Here is a 21,022-nt window from a genome sequence, read left to right on the forward strand (position 1 = left end):
GTTAGCACCCACCCCTCTCCTAGAAAAATGAAATATTTTAGGATATAGTAAACAGACAGAATATTTCCCGTAAAAAGAGAAGTAGAAACTCAGAGAGGCAGAAACTCAGCCCCTACCCCACCTTTGTCAATAGGCCATTAAGGCCTGAGCCAGTCTATTCTACATAACAACAGATAGGATTAGCCCTCAACCCATCTCACCACATGGCATCTGGGAAGATTACATCAGCCAGCACTCAAACAAACCTGGGACATAGACAAAGCCTACAAAGTTAGCTGAGACCCCTGCCCCCTGGGAGTCTGACAGCCAATGGGATACATTTCTTATACAGGAACAGGAAACACTAAGGTGGGCCCAACAGAGGGTATAAAACTCAAGCATTCTCAGCATCTCACCCTTTCCCCCCCCCTTCACCTAGCCATATGGTCCTATTCACCATTAAACCTTCTTTCCAAGCAACTTCCATAATTACAGTGTCTTTTTCCCCACTTGGAACTGAACCCAGAAGGATATTTCTTCTAACAATAGGAAGGAATAAATTCAAAACATTCTCATTTTCGTGTTTTTTTTTAACAAAACAGTTTGTCCAAAGGTGTGGAAAAAAATCACTTGCAAGGAAAACCAAAAATTGGAGTAGATCCAATAATTTTTTAAAAAAATTAAATTTGATAAGCTACAATGAGTCACTGAACTCTGCACCGAGAATGAAGACTGCCAGCTAAAAGTTGTCACTTCTTATATACAGCAAAGTAGAGAGATATTTGCTAAAGACAAAGCAACTCTTTTACCACAGATAAAGAAAACAGATAATGTAATTTCAAAGTTTCACCACTTCCTGGGGAAATAGCTAGCTATTTGCTTTGAAATGCTGGATTGTTTGCTTTGAAATGGAGGTATGTGCTTGGTTATGAATCTGGTTTAACAATTTGACCCACTGCCTTACTTGTAGGGAGGAGATAATAATCATAGTGATTGTAAATGTCCTTGAGAAAGATATAGTTTTCAAAGAATGATTTACTGCAAAGGGAGAAAAGGTTACATTGGAAGGTTACAATGCATTGAGAGTTATACCAGAAGAGATCAAAGTTACATTCACATTCAGTGTGCCGTTAGCATAAGAAATCTGCTATAACCAAAGAAAATCTACATAAAAAGGAGATAAAGAAATTTTAGTCTCTAAAGCATGTGAACAGATGCCTGCCCATTTGGGTTTATGAATAAAATGCTACCAATAGATATTCCATCTATACAAAAATTCTGGTAAAGATTTTAAGGGTAGATATTTAAATTTCTAATGGGCGTTTCCTTTGATTCTAAGAAAAAGGTATGTTTGTTAAGCTAAAATTAGATTTATTATGGAGATTATTTCTTTTGAATGCTGGGTTTCAGATCTGGGTATGCTATTATTGAACCTATTTTATGAAGATAAAGTCATGTGATTTTTTTTTCTTTCATACCTACCAAGATGTAATTCTGGCATCCATTTGCTAAAAGCAGTGTTTAATAAGAAGAAAAAGTAATAGATTAGCTGTTTCAGTGTCTTATTTTTTAACTTGGGAAAGTTAATGCCATTAGAAAATGTAATTCTGTACCTTGAAAGACTTTTTTAGAAGCTGGTGTTGGTTAATAGAATGAATCTCTGGAGTGGTTGCTTTTGTATAAGTGACATTGGTTTAAATTGATCAATCATATCTTAGAATAAACAAGAGACATGTTGAATATATAATATCAGTGCCCCCAAGTGGACAAGCAGGAAAACTGTTAAATGAATCCCAATTAATATATAAACTGATAGTATGAGATTTACTTTAATTTTCTAATGTTTCAACTATGCTCCAAGAGATTTGTAATGATTATCTTAAGGATAATGTGCATTAGTTTAATTATAATGTATGCACTATATTGTTTAGTTATCTGTAAACAATTCTAATGTGAATATACTTATTTCAAATGTAGCAAGGTAATTTGAATTTATATACTTTGTTTTAGAGTTGAAGTAATACATTTCATAGCAGGAATCAATATTGTATATGACAGTTTTAAAAATTCATATTTTCTTCTAGAATATTTATATATTATTTTTCAGCCCAATTGTATAATTCTGCCTTGTTATGAGCTCATGACTGTTATGAGAAATCAGATTAAAAAAAGATTAAATCAGATTAATAAGAAACATAGATAGCAATAGCCCAAGGTGCTTTTCAAAAGGGCAACTGGTCTTTCTTGGTTTTTTTCCTTGAAAATATTTTGCTTCTCATCTATAAAGCTTCTTCAGTTCTGACTGAATGGTGGGATTCCCCACTAGGCTTTCCCATAAGGCTTTGCCTTATGGAAAAGCACCTTCGGGACAACCATGACTTAGATGATTGAGACTCCCAATAAACACCCCAAAAGTGCTTTTTTCAAGAGGCAACTGGACTTTCTTTTTTCTCTTTGAAGACATTTTGCTTTTCATCCAAGAAGCTTCTTCAGCTCTGACTGGATGGGAGGAATGGGGTGATTTATATTCCTTGCAGACAGCTGGTCATTTGCATTATTTTAGAGTTGTTGAGGCTACTTGGAGGTTTATCCGTGCCCTCAGAATTACCTGAGTAGTGCAAATGGGTTTGGAGCCTTCTTGGAATTGTTGAAAGGACTGTTGTAGACTGGAGATAGATGATGTTGGATCCCTTCCGCTCTGTTAAGAGAGGGCTGACATGGATGGCCTCTTTGTCCCCTCTTTCAAACCAGTGGTCCTCTCTGTCCAAAATGTGGACATTGCTGTCTTCAAAAGAGTGGCCTTTGTCTTTTAAATGCAGATGGACTGCTGAATCGTGTCCTGATGCATTTGTTCTCCTGTGTTGTGCTATGCATTTATGAAGTGGTTGTTTTGTTTCCTCAATGTACAGATCTGCACATGGCTCACGCACTGCGTATACCATGTTGCTCAGTTTGTGTCTGGGTGTTTTATCCTTGGGGTGAACAAGCTTCTGCCTTAGTGTATTCATGGATTTAAAGTGTGCATGTATGCTGTGTTGGATGAAAATCGTCCTGAAGTATTGGTGTATGCCAGTGAGTGAAGATTCATTTGTGCATGCACAGGATCTAGGCAGGGGTGGGCTTCAAAAAATTTAGCAACCGGTTCTCTACCTGGTTGCTGGGTGGGTGTGACCATGGTGGGTGTGGCCTAATTGGCCACCTGCACCATGGTGCAGCATGGTGGGAGGGCATTTTTGCCTTCCCGGGGCTCCAGAAGCTTTCTTTGAGCCTCCAGGGGGGCAAAAATGCCCTCCCTGGGCTCTGGAGGCTGGAAATGGGCCTGTTTCCAGCTTTTTGGAGCCTCCAGGAGGCTTGTTTTTCCCCACTCCAAGCTCTGGAGGCTTTCCTCGAGCCTCTGGAAGGCCTGTTTCCTCCCTCTCTGGGCTCCTGAGGCTCTCTGGAGGCTGGAAATGGGCCTGTTTCTGGACTTCTGGAGCCTCTGGGAGGCCCGTTTTTCACCCTCCCCAAGACTCCGTGCAGGCTCTGCACTTACCCGGGATCCAAAACGGGCCTCGTGGAGCCTCCTAGGGTGGGCAGGGTTAGCCAGTCGTTGCAACTACCGATTCGGCAAACCAGATGTAAAATTAACATCCGGTTCACTCGACCCGGTACGAACTGGTAGCAGCCCAGTTGAAATCATCCATTTCTGGTCTGTGGAAGACAGTTTTTCTTCTGAAATCTGTCTCTGTTGCCAGAAAGGTTGGGGACTGCTCTGTAACTGTTCCAAGCTCTTCTGGAAAATAATCTTTCAGTTATTCTGTACAGTAATTGCTAAAGATATAGCAAAGGTAAACAGCCTGTGGCTTTTACCATAGTAAAAATGTTAGTCCATGGTGGCAAAAAAATTTGCACCTTTTCCCTGGCTACAGCTATCTAAATTTGGATTTTTATTATCAGACTAAGAATTATCTAGGTTCAGAAATGTCTTGTATAGATGGAAGAAAAGACTCAGAAGAACTGACTTAGGCTGGAGAAAGTTTATAATACTAGTTAAAATGGGCAGCAGCAAAACAGACAGAACCCTATACTCTGTCCATGATACAGCTTTTCACAAAATCGGGAATAGAATAAAGATGCTATTGGAGTAAAGAAAGCCCTTGATATATTAGCAGTTAGCACAAGTGTTGAATATAATGTTCAAATGTTGTTAAAACCAATGATGCAAATTGCTCTGTTCAGTAGTCTTAGAAATTTACTTAAGAAAAAAGTTTCAAATCAAATAAATAAATATTTCATTGAAGAGCAGTTCCTTTATGTAAAATAATTTGAAAATCAACAGTAAATTACTCTTTGGATTTGCTGGTTGCCTTTTTTTTAAATGAAATTTTGTGTGTTAGATTAGCTTCTGTGTTCTTTAAAATATTTATTTAAGATAGACCTATATATTTATGAAAGAAAAGATATATAACAATATACACTGCGTTTCTGAGTAAGATAGACTAAGCAAAATATTTTAATATAATTATACTTAATATTTCATAACATCACTTGTGTTAAAAATGAACCATCTGATCCTCTACTATATGAAAAATCTAATTAATTGATGGCAACAGAAAGAGCTTCAGGTATTTTCAAAAGAAAGGAAGTGAAATGGTGTACTGGCTCTCAATAATGTTGGCAAAAAGATAACAGATAACAAAGAAAAAGTAATGTTACTGAGTCCTATTTTGTCTGTTTTCTCCAACAAGAGATTATGTGGCATTCTGAAGAATAGCAGGGTCGGGATTGAAGCTTTGAACTAAGAAAAGCATGTTGGGGAAAAGCTACTTACTTTAAACAAGTTTACAACTTCAGGACTATATGTACTGTATTGAGGGTACATGAAAAACTTCATGATAGCTTGGCTGAACCATTTTATATTATTTTTGAGAACTCTTAGAGAATTGGCAAACTGCCCAATGGCTGAAAGAAAACAAATGTCACCTGACTTGGCATGACAAGTGGATGTACGCTGGCTTGAAAAATTGTAAGAGCACTCTTCATTTATCTGCAGCAATATACCAAGTGGAGTATCACAAGGTGTAGTTCTGGATGTTGTACTAAAACATTTTATTAGTAAGTGGGATGAACAAGTAGACGCAATGTTTATAATATTTGATAATGATACAAAATTGGTTGGAATAGCTAATATCTGAGAAGACAGAAAAGGTCTGAACAAAAGAGTATAGTATGCAATGCAATAGATACATTCAGAGTTCTTCATTTAAGAAACAATGCATAGAAATAGGATAGGGAGGATACATGATTTGGCAAAACATCTTGGAATAATAGCTTATTCAGTTATGGGATTCAAAAAATTTTACTACCAGTTCTGTGGGCGTTGCTTGTCTTGGTGGGCGTGGCAGGGGAAGGATACTGTAAAATCTCCATTCTTACCCCACTCCAGGGAAGGAAGGTTACTGCAAAATCCCCATTCTCTCCCTACCGCACTAACCTGCTTTCCAGCTCCGTTCTCCTGGGCAGGGCAACAAAAGAAGACCCAGCCGATCAGATGGGGGTGGGACCAGTCAGAGGTGGTATTTGCTGGTTCTCTAAACTCAAAATATCCCCTACCGATTCTCCAGAACTGGTCAGAACCTGCCTAGATCCTGTGCATGCACAAATGAATCTTCGCTCACTGGCATACACCAATACTTCAGGACGATTTTCATCCAACACAGCATACATGCACACTTTAAATCCATAAACACACTAAGGCAGAAGCTTGTTCACCCCAAGGATAAAACACCCAGACACAAACTGAGCAACATGGTATACGCAGTGCGTGAGCCATGTGCAGATCTGTACATTGAGGAAACAAAACAACCACTTCATAAATGCATAGCACAACACAGGAGAACAAATGCATCAGGACACGATTCAGCAGTCCATCTGCATTTAAAAGACAAAGGACATTCTTATGAAGACAGCAATGTCCACATTTTGGACAGAGGACCACTGGTTTGAAAGAGGGGTTGAAGAAGCCATCCATGTCATCCCTCTCTTAACAGAGCGGAAGGGATCCAACATCATCTATCTCCAGTCTACAACAGTCCTTTCAACAATTCCAAGAAGGCTCCAAACCCATTTGCACTACTCAGGTAATTCTGAGGGCACGGATAAACCTCCAAGTAGCCTCAACAACTCTAAAATAATGCAAATGAACAGCTGTCTGCAAGGAATATAAATCACCCCATTCCTCCCATCCAGTCAGAGCTGAAGAAGCTTCTTGGATGAAAAGCAAAATGTCTTCAAAGAGAAAAAGAAAATCCAGTTGCCTCTTGAAAAAGCACTTTTGGGGTGTTTATTGGGAGTCTCAATCATCTAAGTCATGGTTGTCCCGAGAGGTGCTTTTCCATAAGGCAAAGCCTTATGGGAAAGCCTAGTGGGGAATCCCACCATTCAGTCAGAACTGAAGAAGCTTTATAGATGAGAAGCAAAATATTTTCAAGGAAAAAAACCAAGAAAGACCAGTTGCCCTTTTTGAAAAGCACCTTGGGCTATTGCTATCTATGTTTCTTATTAATCTGATTTAATCTTTTTTTAATCTGATTTCTCATAACAGTCATGAGCTCATAACAAGGCAGAATTATACAATTGGGCAGAACCCTATACTCTGTCCATGATACAGCTTTTCACAAAATCGGGAATAGAATAAAGATGCTATTGGAGTAAAGAAAGCCCTTGATATATTAGCAGTTAGCACAAGTGTTGAATATAATGTTCAAATGTTGTTAAAACCAATGATGCAAATTGCTCTGTTCAGTAGTCTTAGAAATTTACTTAAGAAAAAAGTTTCAAATCAAATAAATAAATATTTCATTGAAGAGCAGTTCCTTTATGTAAAATAATTTGAAAATCAACAGTAAATTACTCTTTGGATTTGCTGGTTGCCTTTTTTTAAATGAAATTTTGTGTGTTAGATTAGCTTCTGTGTTCTTTAAAATATTTATTTAAGATAGACCTATATATTTATGAAAGAAAAGATATATAACAATATACACTGCGTTTCTGAGTAAGATAGACTAAGCAAAATATTTTAATATAATTATACTTAATATTTCATAACATCACTTGTGTTAAAAATGAACCATCTGATCCTCTACTATATGAAAAATCTAATTAATTGATGGCAACAGAAAGAGCTTCAGGTATTTTCAAAAGAAAGGAAGTGAAATGGTGTACTGGCTCTCAATAATGTTGGCAAAAAGATAACAGATAACAAAGAAAAAGTAATGTTACTGAGTCCTATTTTGTCTGTTTTCTCCAACAAGAGATTATGTGGCATTCTGAAGAATAGCAGGGTCGGGATTGAAGCTTTGAACTAAGAAAAGCATGTTGGGGAAAAGCTACTTACTTTAAACAAGTTTACAACTTCAGGACTATATGTACTGTATTGAGGGTACATGAAAAACTTCATGATAGCTTGGCTGAACCATTTTATATTATTTTTGAGAACTCTTAGAGAATTGGCAAACTGCCCAATGGCTGAAAGAAAACAAATGTCACCTGACTTGGCATGACAAGTGGATGTACGCTGGCTTGAAAAATTGTAAGAGCACTCTTCATTTATCTGCAGCAATATACCAAGTGGAGTATCACAAGGTGTAGTTCTGGATGTTGTACTAAAACATTTTATTAGTAAGTGGGATGAACAAGTAGACGCAATGTTTATAATATTTGATAATGATACAAAACTGGTTGGAATAGCTAATATCTGAGAAGACAGAAAAGGTCTGAACAAAAGAGTATAGTATGCAATGCAATAGATACATTCAGAGTTCTTCATTTAAGAAACAATGCATAGAAATAGGATAGGGAGGATACATGATTTGGCAAAACATCTTGGAATAATAGCTTATTCAGTTATGGGATTCAAAAAATTTTACTACCAGTTCTGTGGGCGTTGCTTGTCTTGGTGGGCGTGGCAGGGGAAGGATACTGTAAAATCTCCATTCTTACCCCACTCCAGGGGAAGGAAGGTTACTGCAAAATCCCCATTCTCTCCCTACCGCACTAACCTGCTTTCCAGCTCCGTTCTCCTGGGCAGGGCAACAAAAGAAGACCCAGCCGATCAGATGGGGGTGGGACCAGTCAGAGGTGGTATTTGCTGGTTCTCTAAACTCAAAATATCCCCTACCGATTCTCCAGAACTGGTCAGAACCTGCTGAATACCACCTCTGAGTTTACTGCAAATTGAATACCAGTCATTAGTGTGATGTGGCTACCAAAAATGCACATACAGGTTTATGCTGACTCAATAGAAGTATTTCCAAAGTAATAATTCCACTTGATTCTGCATTGGTCAAAACCAGCTTTCAATGCTATGTTCGGTTTTGGTTATCATGTTTTAAGAAAATTCTAAAGAGATGTGGCCAATCTTTCCTTGGTTTGGTCTGCAGACTATTATTTTGAGGTAGATGGAAAAATGCTACAATAGGTAAAATGATAACATACTAATGAATCGTAACAAGATTATAGTGAGGTCTGTTTCATGCTATGTTTCCAGTAGTAGGAGATGACATTGTTTTAGCAGTTTTCTGCTAGCTTTGATGGCACAATTTAATGTTTGATACTATTTTATTGAATCAAGTATACCATCTGTCTAGCCTAATGCTGTCTTTAAGATCTCAGGTGGAAATATTAACCAAGCTCAGGTCCCTGAGGTTTGTTGCAAATCTGTATACTCTGTTAATAGCAAACATAGCATATGTGATGTAATATCACATATCATCAGGAAAATATGTACACCAACGTTAGCTTAATCTGTATCATGTAATATTACTGCAATAATGGTTATATAGTTTTTTCACCTTTCATTTGTGATCTCATTCATTTTTCATTGAGCAGTGTTCATTTTGTTTCTGCCAATAACCTTGTGAGAAAGAGCTGGACTGAGGAAATGAAGGCTGGGCTGAAGTCCCAGAACAAGTCTTATAAGGTCAAATAGGGACTTTGAACCTGGATCTCCCAACTATCAAACTATCTCCTTAATCTTTCTACACTGAAAACTATCCTCAATAGGTTCATGACATTGCCTTCAATATAAGTTTCCAGAAGTAACCTAACATACTTTCAGCAGTATTTTAGATAGTTAAATCAGTATAATGCTTATTATATTCTATAACTATATCTTATTTATAATGATTTAATAAGCACAGTTTTAATAACTTAATACATGTTTTTGCATTCAGTGAAATATTGTTGTCTCAAAATTAATGCTTTCTATTCACCCAGACTTTGCTATGAAGATAAGTGCTGTTATGCTGCAAGTATTAGGGACCTGTTGCAACTAAATCCATTTGTATTTATTGAGACTTTCAACAGAATTCCCATATTTATGATGAAGTGTAAGATCTCTTTGATCATATATTATAGCTTAGTGATAGGCCAGGGAGTCTTTTTGAATATCTGTCTATTTTTGGTGGTAGGGTAGTATATTTGGATTTGATGTCTTTTTTTTTCTAATATTTTTCTACCATGGCTCATAAGAACTGTTTGTCTTTGTTCAAGAGTTTGTTTATATCTAGCTCTATGAAAATTAATAGTTTGGAAGAAGAGAAAAATGATTATTGATTACATGCCATAGTCATTGTCAACTTTTAGCAACCATATAAATTGATTTTCTCTACTGAATTACTCCAATCTACTGAATTAGGTTTCTAGGGCTCTCTGAACTTGGTTGTTTTCTTGCAGACATTTCATTACCCAAACTAGTTAATACCAGTGCTATAAAAAACAAACAAACAAACAAAAAACAGCCAAGCTCAGAGAACACCAAGGACCCCTCATATTAACCCTGAGCTACAAATATTCTCCTTTATTCAGAGATGGGCTGCTGCAGGTTTGGACATTAAAATATAACATTAACATTTTGTTTCTTTTTTGCAGGCATAAAGCCAAAACACCTGTGACCTTAGTACTTGGAATATTCATCATCCTGGATAATTATTTTGAAATTCTGCTATAGGATAAATGCCTTGAGAAGCACAAGATGTTTATGAATAGCACTGAAACCTTGGAATCTTTGTATTGACTGAGGAATTACAATGTTTACTTTGTAAACAAAAATTATTTTGTAGTGGTCAAAACATTTGAAAATGCGGCCATGGACTGGCTCCTGGCGATGGATTATGCTCATCCTTTTTGCTTGGGGAACATTGCTCTTTTACATAGGTGGACACTTAGTACGAGACAGTGAGCATCCGGACCACTCTAGCCGTGAACTGTCAAAAATACTAGCAAAACTTGAACGATTGAAACAGCAAAATGAAGACTTAAGACGAATGGCAGAGTCTCTCAGGTAGGCTTTTTAGATTTTTCTCAGAACATGAGTACTCTGGAATTTTATTGTCTATATATAAACGTAAGAACAAAGCTGAATTCATTATTAAACAATTTTCTGACAGATCCTGCAATTACGCATTTAGAGCAGTGTTTCTCAACCTGGGCAGCTTGAAGATGGGTGGACTTCAACTCCCAGAATTCTCCAGCCAGCATAGTTAGAACTATGCACATATACTGTAATATTTTTCCTGATATATATTGTTTTATTTCAATGATAGAAGCTATGGATAGTTTAATGTTGATTTTTTTTACTATATTTGGAAAAATTAACAATGGTCTAACTGAAGAGCTAACTGAAAATTTAAAAAGATAGTAATTTTAGGCTACAACAACGTCATGCTCTCATTTTAGTGCTCCGTAGTGTTGGGGATTAGCTTTATTGTCTTTAAAGACAATAGGAAATTGTATTGGAGTCAAAAGTGTAATAGCTCACCTGTTAATTGGCATCAGTACTATGAGCATTATACCTATATTATATCTAATTGCTGGGATCTGCATTGATTGCTAATGTTTCCAGGTATAAGTCAAACTGCTAGTTTTGAGTGGAAAACTCTATATGGCTTGGCATGTAAGTTCTTATAGAACTATTTATTCCATTTGGATTCAACCTAATACACCAAGAGAAGTTGCTTGAGTCGTTTCACTTATGTGAGGGTAGGAAAGATAAAACAAGAAGGTTTTGCTTTTCCATCATGGCACCTTCATATGGAATAGACTACAAATTACCCTGGCTCTCTTGATGATGGACTTTCAGAACATTTTCAGGAGTAGCCTTGAGGAATGATTGTGATTCATGCTATTTGGATTTATTATTATATAGCTGCTGCCCCCGCCCTATGGAACATCTTGCAGTGAGGTTGGCTCCTACTCTGCTGGTTTTCCAGAAGAGTGTTGAGACTTGGTTCTTTTCACTAGCATGGGAATCCAAGAGTGTGATGCAACCGTGGGGTGGCTGGTGGCTTGAGGATGCTCTCTCCATCTTTCAAACTTTATTTTATTTTATTCAGTTTTTCTTATAAAGCACGCAGTTACTTAGATAGTGAGTTGGGCAATATATAAATTTGATTAATAAAATAAATGCATTAATAAATAAACATATGGTATTTCTGCCTGCATTTTAAATCCTGCTACTGTATATTGGAGTGTCCCTGAGGCCCCTTGGTACTTTGGGTTATATCTAATGTGGTACACCTAGACCCCTGCTTGTATGGATCTGGTGCTTAGTGCTTATCTTGTGCTGCTATGATCAATGTCTCAGTACAATCTTTTGGTTCAGTCCTTTCCAGCCACTAGTAGGATCATCAGCCACCTCAGTAATCTGTTAGTGGTACATCCAATGCATGGACTGGTCTTGCCATGACATTTTCTATATATATATATGAGAGCCAGTTTGGTGTAGTGGTTAAGGCATCAGGCTAGAAGCTGGGAGATTGTGAGTTTCTAGTCCCATCTTAAGTTTGAAGTCAGTTGTGTGACCTTGAGCTAGTCACATTCTCTTGAGTACTAGAAAGAACGCACTTCTGAAATCTGGCCAAGAAAATTACAGGGACTTGTCCATGCGGTCTTTGAGAATTGGACATAATTGAATGGAAAAAAATATGTACAATTTACCATAATTATATTATTAAGTATTGTGTTTTAAGCTTTTATTCTTCGTTTGCTTTTATTGCAATTTTAGTATGTTCTAATCTGCCATTAAATGTGGCATGAAGGTTTAATTGCATATTTTTTGGGTAGTTGATTATATGTGCACTGTCAAACTGTCAATATATTGGGCACTGTAATTCTTCTAGAATGCTCCATCCCTGGGATGCAGGCAGCATGCAAAACCAAGCCTCTTCTTGTCTACAGAAAAATCTGTCTCCACTGAACTGGTCCATGGTGCCCAAAAGGTTGGGGGCTGTGACTTAAAGGACATACTTTTAAATAGTTTTCTACTGAATATTGTTTTGTACAGTTTTTCCACTTATAAAAATAATAATGCACATATTTTTGTTTAGAAATTTGCATCAAAAATACAGAAAATTGTGATTATTTATTTATTAAATTATTAAATTTATTTGCCACCTATCCCTGTGGGGCTACTCTAATTGGCTTACAACAATAAAAACAGAAAAATGAAAATAAATATAACAGTAGCAAAGTCATGGAAGAATGGAATAAACAATGAAAAAGAAAATGAGAATACAACGATATGAGAATAAAAGATGGTGGGGAATCAGGTAGCAAAGGGGGGAGTGGGGTTTTTTTTAATCAGTATAGTAGGCACTTCCATTGTGGTACTCCTTTAATCAGTATAGTAGGTACTCCATTGTGGTACTCGTCCCAGGTCGACAGGTCTTCAGGCTCTTACAGAAGGATAGGAGGATGGAGGCAGATCTCAGCTTGGAGAGTAAGATCATTGAAAATTAACTGCATAGTACTTCCTGAAGTTATTATTAAATTTCTGCAGGGTTGAGACAGAGAAGGGATGTCAAAATAAAGACCGGGGGGGGCGGGGGGGAGATCTGACCCACAGGGTGCTTAGATCTGGCTTGCAGGGCCGCCCTGGAAACAGCAAAGGACTGGCCCGCAATGCCTCTGCCAGCAAAACGGAGCTCACGAGTGCCACACATAGCCCTCCCAAGTTCTATTTTCTCTGGCAGAGGCCTGAAGGAGGCCGTCCAAGCGGAAAACAGAGCTCACAAAGGCTGCGTATCATCCCCCAAGCTTCGTTTTCGTTGGCAGAGGGTTGCAGGAGGCTGTTGCAGCCAAAAATGGAGTTTGGGATGCCACCACATGCGTCCCCCAATATGAGTAAAGTCATGATAGCCACGCCCATCCTGGCCCCACCCACCCTATCCCCCTGAAGTCAAACTACCCTGATGCGGCCCACAATGAAATCGAATTTGACACCCCTGCCCTACAGCTTGTTGTTTTTATGTTGGGCTATACTAAATCTCAAAAAAAGTTTCTCATGCTATTTTTCAACAACCTGTGCTATACTTATTCTATTCTGCCAGTTTGCCTCAGCTGACTATGAACCTGACTATGAAAGTAAATGGTGATAAATTGCTAAGCTTGTTATGCCAAACTAAAGATGCTTAGAATGAACTAAAGGAATATATTATAGATCTTACCTGTTTGCATCCCATTGTGGCTTTCATAGTGTTCTCATTTGATAAAATGGGCCTCCTTTATTCCAACCTGGCTGTTCCAAAGGTGCAAGGGATTGGGGGTTATTAAATTTGATTCTTTCATTTTAAATGGATGAGAAGAACCATGCCCATTAAAATAGATGAGGTGCCATCCTGTTGTTTTTCTTGTCTGCTCAATCCTATTCTGTTAATATTGCTTCCTTTTCAATCAGGAATGATCGTTTCCAATTCATTGTGAAATTAGTTGTAAAAGCCTGTATTCATTGGCAGATGTTACATTATCAAGCCAATACAAGAAAAAGAATCTGAAAATTATATCATATAACAATAGAATAGAATAGAATTCTTTATTGGCCAAGTGTGATTGGACACACAAGGAATTTGTCTTGGTGCAAATGATCTCAGTATACATAAAAGAAAAGATACATTCGTCAAGAGTCAAGAATCATAAGGTACAACACTTAATAATAGTCATAGGGTACAATAAACAATCAAATCATACTAGGAAACAGTCAATATAAATCGTAAGGCTACAATCAACAAAGTTACAGCCATACAGTCACAAGTGGGAGGGGATGGGTGATAAGGAGTGATGAGAAGATTAATAGTAATAGTACTGCAGACTTTGTAAATAGTTGAACAGTGTTGAGGGAATTATTTGTTTAGCAGAGTGATGGCTTTCGGGGAAAAAAAACTGTTCTTGTGTCTAGTTGTTCTGGCGTGCAGTGCTCTATAGCGGGGGTCGCTAACCTTTTGGACCTGAGGGACCACCAAACTCATAATTTTAGATCCCAGGGACCACTAACTGGTTCTGTGGGTGTGGCCTAATTTGTGGGTGTGGCTTGGTGGTCATGTGACTGGCTGGGCATGGCTTGTATGTAAATATTATAAATATTTATATTAATATTGAATTTTTTTATAAAAAAGAGCAACTTTTACCCAAAATCAGGCAAAGCAGGCAGGCAGATTGAGTTGCTCACAGAATCACAGATTCATTCAGAAATCTTATCTATCTGCCATTGGCTAGCTTAGTCTGTCACATAAAATTTGCTAGCAAGCAAACTCACAAAATTAACTCATAACACACCATGCATGTAAATATTGAATTTTTTATTTAAAAAAAGAGCAACTTTTACCCAAAATCAGGCAAAGCAGGCAGGCAGATTGAGTTGCTCACAGAATCATTCAGTGATCTATCTATCTGCCATCGGCTAGCTCAGTCTTTCAAATTTGCTTGCTGTGAGTCTGCACTGAATTTGCTTGCAAGCAAACCTTCAGTCCTAAGAGAAGTTCAGCTGTGCTTAAAAGCAGAGCTGAAGATCTAAAGACTAGCTAGAAAGCAAGAAAACCAACCATTTCCTGCTTCCTAGCTAATCTAAATCTCCCGACACAGCAGAACAGATGATGGCCGGAAAAAGGAAAAATAGCAATTTAGCAGGCAAGTTTACCAGGTAAGGAATGAGTGGGCGGGGAGGGTTCCCACGGGCTATGTGGGCGGTGCAGCTTTGTGTTTCTGCGCAGTCTGGATTAATTGCTTTGTGGGGGTGCTTTAGGAGTGAGATTTCCCTGCGGCCCACCAAAATTTTCTCGCGGCCCACCAGTTGGTGACTGCTGCTCTATAGCATTGTTTTGAGGGAAGGAGTTGAAACAGTTTATGTCCGGGATGTGAGGGTGTGAAGAGATCAATCTTTTCTTTAATCCAGATGAAGTTTTATTATTTTGGGATTCTACTTGTATTTGGTTAAGGGTTTCAGTTACTGGATGTAGTTTCCAGCTCCTAATTCATAGTATCTTGAAGGTTTTCTTTACTAAATTTTAAATAAGAACATTAAAGCCAAATATAACTCTTAAGTTCTAGTTTTCATGCTAGAACTTTTTTGTGTGGCTATTGATAAAAATAGGATCACCAACATGATCGCCAACGCCTGATGACGGATATAGCACAAGAAGAAGAAGTTCTAGTTTATGAATGTATGTAAATCAGAACTGAATGAATTGAAGCATTTGGGACTATAGGGTTGATAGCACATAACCGTCTACAGAAAGTTTGTCCAATAGAGAGGTTACTTGTGATATGTGTATGTCTGGATAGTTGATGGAAAGTTGTATTAAAATGTGGATGGATGACATTTTTTGCATTGTACTAAATTGTTCAATATGTGGTATTCATCCTGCGTACAATTATAAACAGAAGTGGCAGTAGTATGCTCTCCTCATATTTTATTTTGCTTAAAACAACATGAATAATTATTTCTCTTCTCTTGTCCATTTATAATGGGAACAAAGTCTCTTGATGTAGTAATAGAAAAAAACAACTTTATTTAGGCTGTGATATAATATTTACAAATTACTCACTCCTGTGACAGTGTAATTACCATATTGAAATTTATTATTGGACTACACATTTTAAAAATTGATTTGGTAATTTCCTAATAGCAATACTAATTCTCACAGCTTTTAACATACAGAACTATCAATAATGAAGTTGCATGTGTCCATTTAATCCTTTCACACATTTTTACTTTTGCTGTAGGATACCAGATGGTTCTATTGATCAGGGCCCTGCTGCAGGAAGAGTGCATGCTTTAGAAGAACAGCTAATAAAAGCCAAAGAACAGATGGAAAATTACAAACAACAAACAGGAGATGGTTTGTATAGGAGATAGTTTTTTTATATTTAGATGGGTACTCAATTTCACAATGTGCGTCCTGTTTAGAGAATTAATAATAATTATTGTTCACTTTCCTTTATTATATTAGTGGGCTTTGGAAAAGACCATGAAATACTAAGAAGAAGGATTGAAAATGGAGTCAAGGAGTTTTGGTTTTTTCTCCAGAGTGAATTGAAGAAATTAAAAAATGTGGAAGGAAATGAATTGCATAAACATATTGATGAACTTTTATCTGAATTGGGTGATCATGAAAGGTACTAGTAGCTATTAAATATTTGTTGCAGTAACAGTTTCAAACTTGCTTAAAAAGAGTAACATTATAAACCAGTTTTTCTTAAAGTCCTAGGATCCTCTGAATGGTCTACAAAATCAAAATTATTTGCCAGCCTATGTTGAAAAATAATACAATATTAAATCCCATCAAACAATTGTGAGAATACAGCAGTGAAGGCATCAAGTTTAATTTTTAATATGGTAAACATCAATAAATAGTGCTCATACAAACAAAAGTTCTTTTTGGAGCTACCATTTGTCTATCTATATGCTACTAAAACTCATATGTCTGTAATCTTTAACTGGGCAAAACAGTATCTCATAAGGCAACATTTTTTCAACCAAGGTATTTCCAATGATCTAATTTGCATAATCTATCCAAAATCCATGACTTCCATGGAATTGAAATTATGACATAAATTTCATAGATCAATTAATTAGAAAATATGAAATGAACTGTAAAACTATTATAACAAATGCAAAAACTTGTATTTTAACAGAATGTAACATAGAATGCGGTAGTTTTGAAAATAAATTTTGTACATTGGATACAGTATATTAGAAACTAGTAAAAGAGCTTCTTGTCACAACTACAATTTAGTAAAAGGTTGTTTATGAAAGAATAATTAGTATTCAGTGTAATTTGGTATTTTTTAAAAATTGCATAATTTTATTTTATTTATTAAGCATATGCCATCAACAGAGGTCCTACAGTCCCTGATGTATACCACTAATAAAACACATATGCACAAACACAGATATAAGTTTAAATAAAGCATCATCATATACATGTATGTAAAGTATGTGGACAATACAGTAAATGAGATAAAATATTAAATTAACAGATAACAGATAATCAGAGTTGGAAAGGACCTTGTAGGTCATCTAGTCCAACCCCCCGCCCAAGCAGGAGGCCCTACACCATTTCTGACAAATGGCAGTCCAATTTCTTCTTGAAAGTCTCAAATGATGGCGCTTCCACAACTTCCGAGGGCAAGCTGTTCCACTGGTTGATTGTTCTCACTGTCAGAAAGTTTTCCAGGTTAAATCTCTCCTTGTTCAGTTTCCATCCATTATTCCTTGTCTGGCCTACAGGCGCTTTAGAAAATAGCTTGACCCCTTCCTCTGTGGCAGCCCCTCAAATATTGGAAGACTGCTATCATGTCTCCCCTGGTCCTTCTCTTCACTAGACTAGCCAAGCCCAGTTCCTGTAACTGTTCTTCATGTGTTTTAGTCTCCAGTCCCCTAATCATCCTGGTTGCTCTTCTCTGTACTTTTTCTAGAGTCTCAACATCTTTTTTTATAATGTGGTGACCAAAACTGGATGCAGTAGTGATCTTACTAAGACTTTATAGAGTGGTAAATTATGAAATTGACTCAATATGGTGCCATAGATGTCAAAAGGATAGATGTTATAGTTCAGCTAACCATCTAACTGCTTCTCAAAGAGATTGCTTCAGATACCTAGAAATTTTCAAACTGTATGTACTATCATTTGTTCCAGTACAGCACAGTCACATTATGAGCTTTTGGTCATTCCCCACATAAAGAGTTTTGCCCTAGTTCTAGCATGGCCTCTACGGAATACAAATTAAAGAACCCTTTTCCAACAGTGACCACAACATGATTGACTTTTGTCTCAACATACGTCCACACAAAAATCAACACAACAATGTGATCCCCAATTATGACTTCAAAAAAGGCAACTGTGGTCTTATAGACAACGATCTCTCATCCCTTGATTGGCAATTTCTATTCTCTGGATGCAATACCATAGAAGACCATTACAACATATTTTTACTTGAAGTCAAAAGAGTCATCAAACTATATGTACCAATAACAACTCCCAAAACCAGAAAAAACAAATTACCCATAACAATAAGGAAGCTTCAATCCAAAAAGAAATCACTTTGGCAGAAAAACAAATCTGGTCACGTTGCCAACTTCAAAAGCCGATACAAAAATTTATGCCACCAGATAAAGACTGAATGCACCAATTATCACATTAAAAAAGAGGAAAACCTTCTACGCACCAATTGCACCCGCGCTTTCTACAATTTTGTAAACAACAAACTAAAAGACTCAAGGTCCATCCTGCCCCTGAAAGGACCTAATGGTAAAGACTGCAACGACACTATTAAAGCCAACCTCTTTAACACATTCTTTGGCTCAGTATTTGTAAACAGCAATGGATCATGCCCAGTATTTCCTAGTCGAACCACAGACAACTACAATGGTCTAATACAGGGTCCCCAACCACCGGGAACAACTCCCTACCGGGCCGCTGGTTGCTGGCGCCGCCATCTTTTGATGAAAAAGTGCTCCGGTGAGCTTTTCCAGGTAAAAGCTCACCGGAAGCTTTTTCATCAAAAGATGGCGGCTGCTCGCTTCGGTGAGCTTTTCTGCAGAAAGCTCACCGGAAGCACTTTTCATCAAAAAAGATGGTGGCGCCCAGCTGATGCGGTACCTGGCGCGGCGCCCAGCTGATGCCAGTACCAGGCCGCGGCATAAAAAGGTTGGGGATCACTGGTCTAATACATATCGATTTTACAGAAGACAATGTTGAAAAAGCACTACACAATCTAAAACCATCTCTATCTATTGGACCGGATGGAATATGTGCCTACTTCTTAAAAAAGCTATCTACTGCCATAGCCAAACCTCTAAGCATAATCTTTGAAAAATCTTTCAGGACCAGCTCCTCACCAAAACTATGGTCACAAGCCACGGTCATCCCCATCTTCAAAAAGGGAGACCCCAGCCTAGTTGAAAATTACAGACCTATCTCTTTATGCTGCATCACTTGTAAAGTCATGGAATCAATTATTAACCAATCCATTATCCTCCACTTAGAGACAAGCAACCTAATCTCTAATAAACAATTTAGTTTCAGAAAGAAACTATCCTGCAATCTGCAACTCTTACGCTGCAAAAACATATAAACTACACAACTCAATCAGGGCAAAGCAATAGACGTAATCTACATAGACTTCTGTAAAGCCTTTGATTCAGTGGTACATGACAAACTACTACTAAAACTAAAATCTTATGGTATCTCTGGACACCTGCATAAGTGGATAGAAGCATTCCTGTCAAACAAGTAGAAAACTATAAAGTAAACTAAAAAACTTTTTAAAAAGTGTCTAGGATTTTTTGATGAGGTATCCTGAAACTGTACCTTGCCCTTTATCCACGACAGCCTATTCCACTTCTTAAAAAGTACATTAAAAACACTATAGCTTGTTTAAATCAGGTGATCCTGTACTAGTCAATTCAGCAGGAGCTGACTAAAGCTTTTTCACATCAATATTCAGAATTAAAAAAAGATATTCCTTTTTGTTTATCTGAACTATCAAAAGGAAGGAATTTTTTTCCTTCCCTTTCCTTAGGGTAAGAATGTTTAGTAAGCAAAAATATTTCTGTGGTAATGATTCTGAAGATATGTCACTTCTGAGAGATTTTCATTTTCTTTAAAACCTTTGGCACATCTGTTGCAAGTTGTTTATTGGTTTTCAAACAAAGTAATTCTTGTTACATGTGACTTGCTTATTCAACTGTGCTTTTCAAACAAATTCAAATTCCCAGATTTCTGATTCAGTTTAACTGCTAAAGTTTTATTTGCATATAAATGGAATCTAAAATTTTGTATATGTGGGGATACTTTTATAGTGGTGAAGTTTTCCCTTCCTAAATTTGCAGCTGTCAGTTGGCTAGGACTTTAGTAGGAAAATGAGAAGATTCCCATTTGGGAATTATAAATCAGAATAACCATAACAAACTGGAAGCCCTCAAATCATACTGAAAATATACTACACATCAGAGAGTACTTTTTTTGTCCTCATAAAAAGTGTATATTATGGAAAAAATTGCCACTGGAATTGAAATACATCTCCTATTACATTTTTGAGGGGTCAAAACATATTAATTTTCTAGACAAAATCAGAAAATAAAATACAAGCTGAATAGTCAAGACCTTGTTGATGACCCAAACTTTGTTAAGGACCTTGGAGTACTCATCTCAAATGATCTAAGTGCTAGAGCCCACTGTAACTACATAGCCAAAAAGGCATTAAGAGTTGTTAACCTATTCCTGCGTAGCTTTTTCTTGGGTAATATCACACTACTAACTAGAGCATACAAAACATTTGATAGACCAATATTTGAATACAGCTCATCAGTCTGGAACCCGCATTACATGTCTGATATTAATACAATTGAGAAAGTCCAGAAATATTTCACAAGAAGAGTTCTCCACTCCTCTACTTGTTGCAGAATACCTTATGCCACCAGACTTGAAATTTTAGACCTAGACAACCTAGAACTATGCCGCCTTCGGTCTCATCTAAGTATAGTACATAAAATTATATATTGCAATATCCTACCTCTCAATGAATACTTCAGCTTCAACCACAACAATACAAGAGCACACAATAGATACAAACTCAAGGTTAACCGCACCAAACTTGATTGCAGGAAATACGACTTCAGCAAGAGAGTGGTCAATGTCTGGAATACTCTACCTGACTCTGGTTTCTTCCCCAAACCCCAAAAACTTTAACGTTAGACTGTCTACTATTGACCTCACCCCTTTCCTAA

At 37.1% G+C, this 21,022-nt stretch overlaps 1 protein-coding gene across 50 annotated transcripts in view; it reads left to right on the top strand.

The window, feature by feature from the left end:
* FUT8 (fucosyltransferase 8) overlaps positions 1–21,022 on the top strand; it is a 150,769-nt gene that overhangs the window by 91,763 nt on the left and 37,984 nt on the right. For all 50 annotated transcript variants that reach the window (XM_087951505.1, XM_087951496.1, XM_087951473.1 and 47 more), the window contains 3 exons: positions 9,889–10,300; positions 16,015–16,130; positions 16,242–16,407. In XM_087951505.1, coding sequence (XP_087807631.1) covers positions 10,098–10,300; positions 16,015–16,130; positions 16,242–16,407 — 485 coding nt within the window. In that variant the 5' untranslated portion in view covers positions 9,889–10,097. The remainder of the gene's footprint in view (positions 1–9,888; positions 10,301–16,014; positions 16,131–16,241; positions 16,408–21,022) is intronic.

The sequence above is a fragment of the Notechis scutatus genome, chromosome 1, assembly GCF_049901735.1.
Source record: "Notechis scutatus isolate UNSWTSFEM ecotype Mainland chromosome 1, rNotScu1.2, whole genome shotgun sequence".
In the NCBI taxonomy this organism is placed as follows: domain Eukaryota; kingdom Metazoa; phylum Chordata; class Lepidosauria; order Squamata; family Elapidae; genus Notechis; species Notechis scutatus.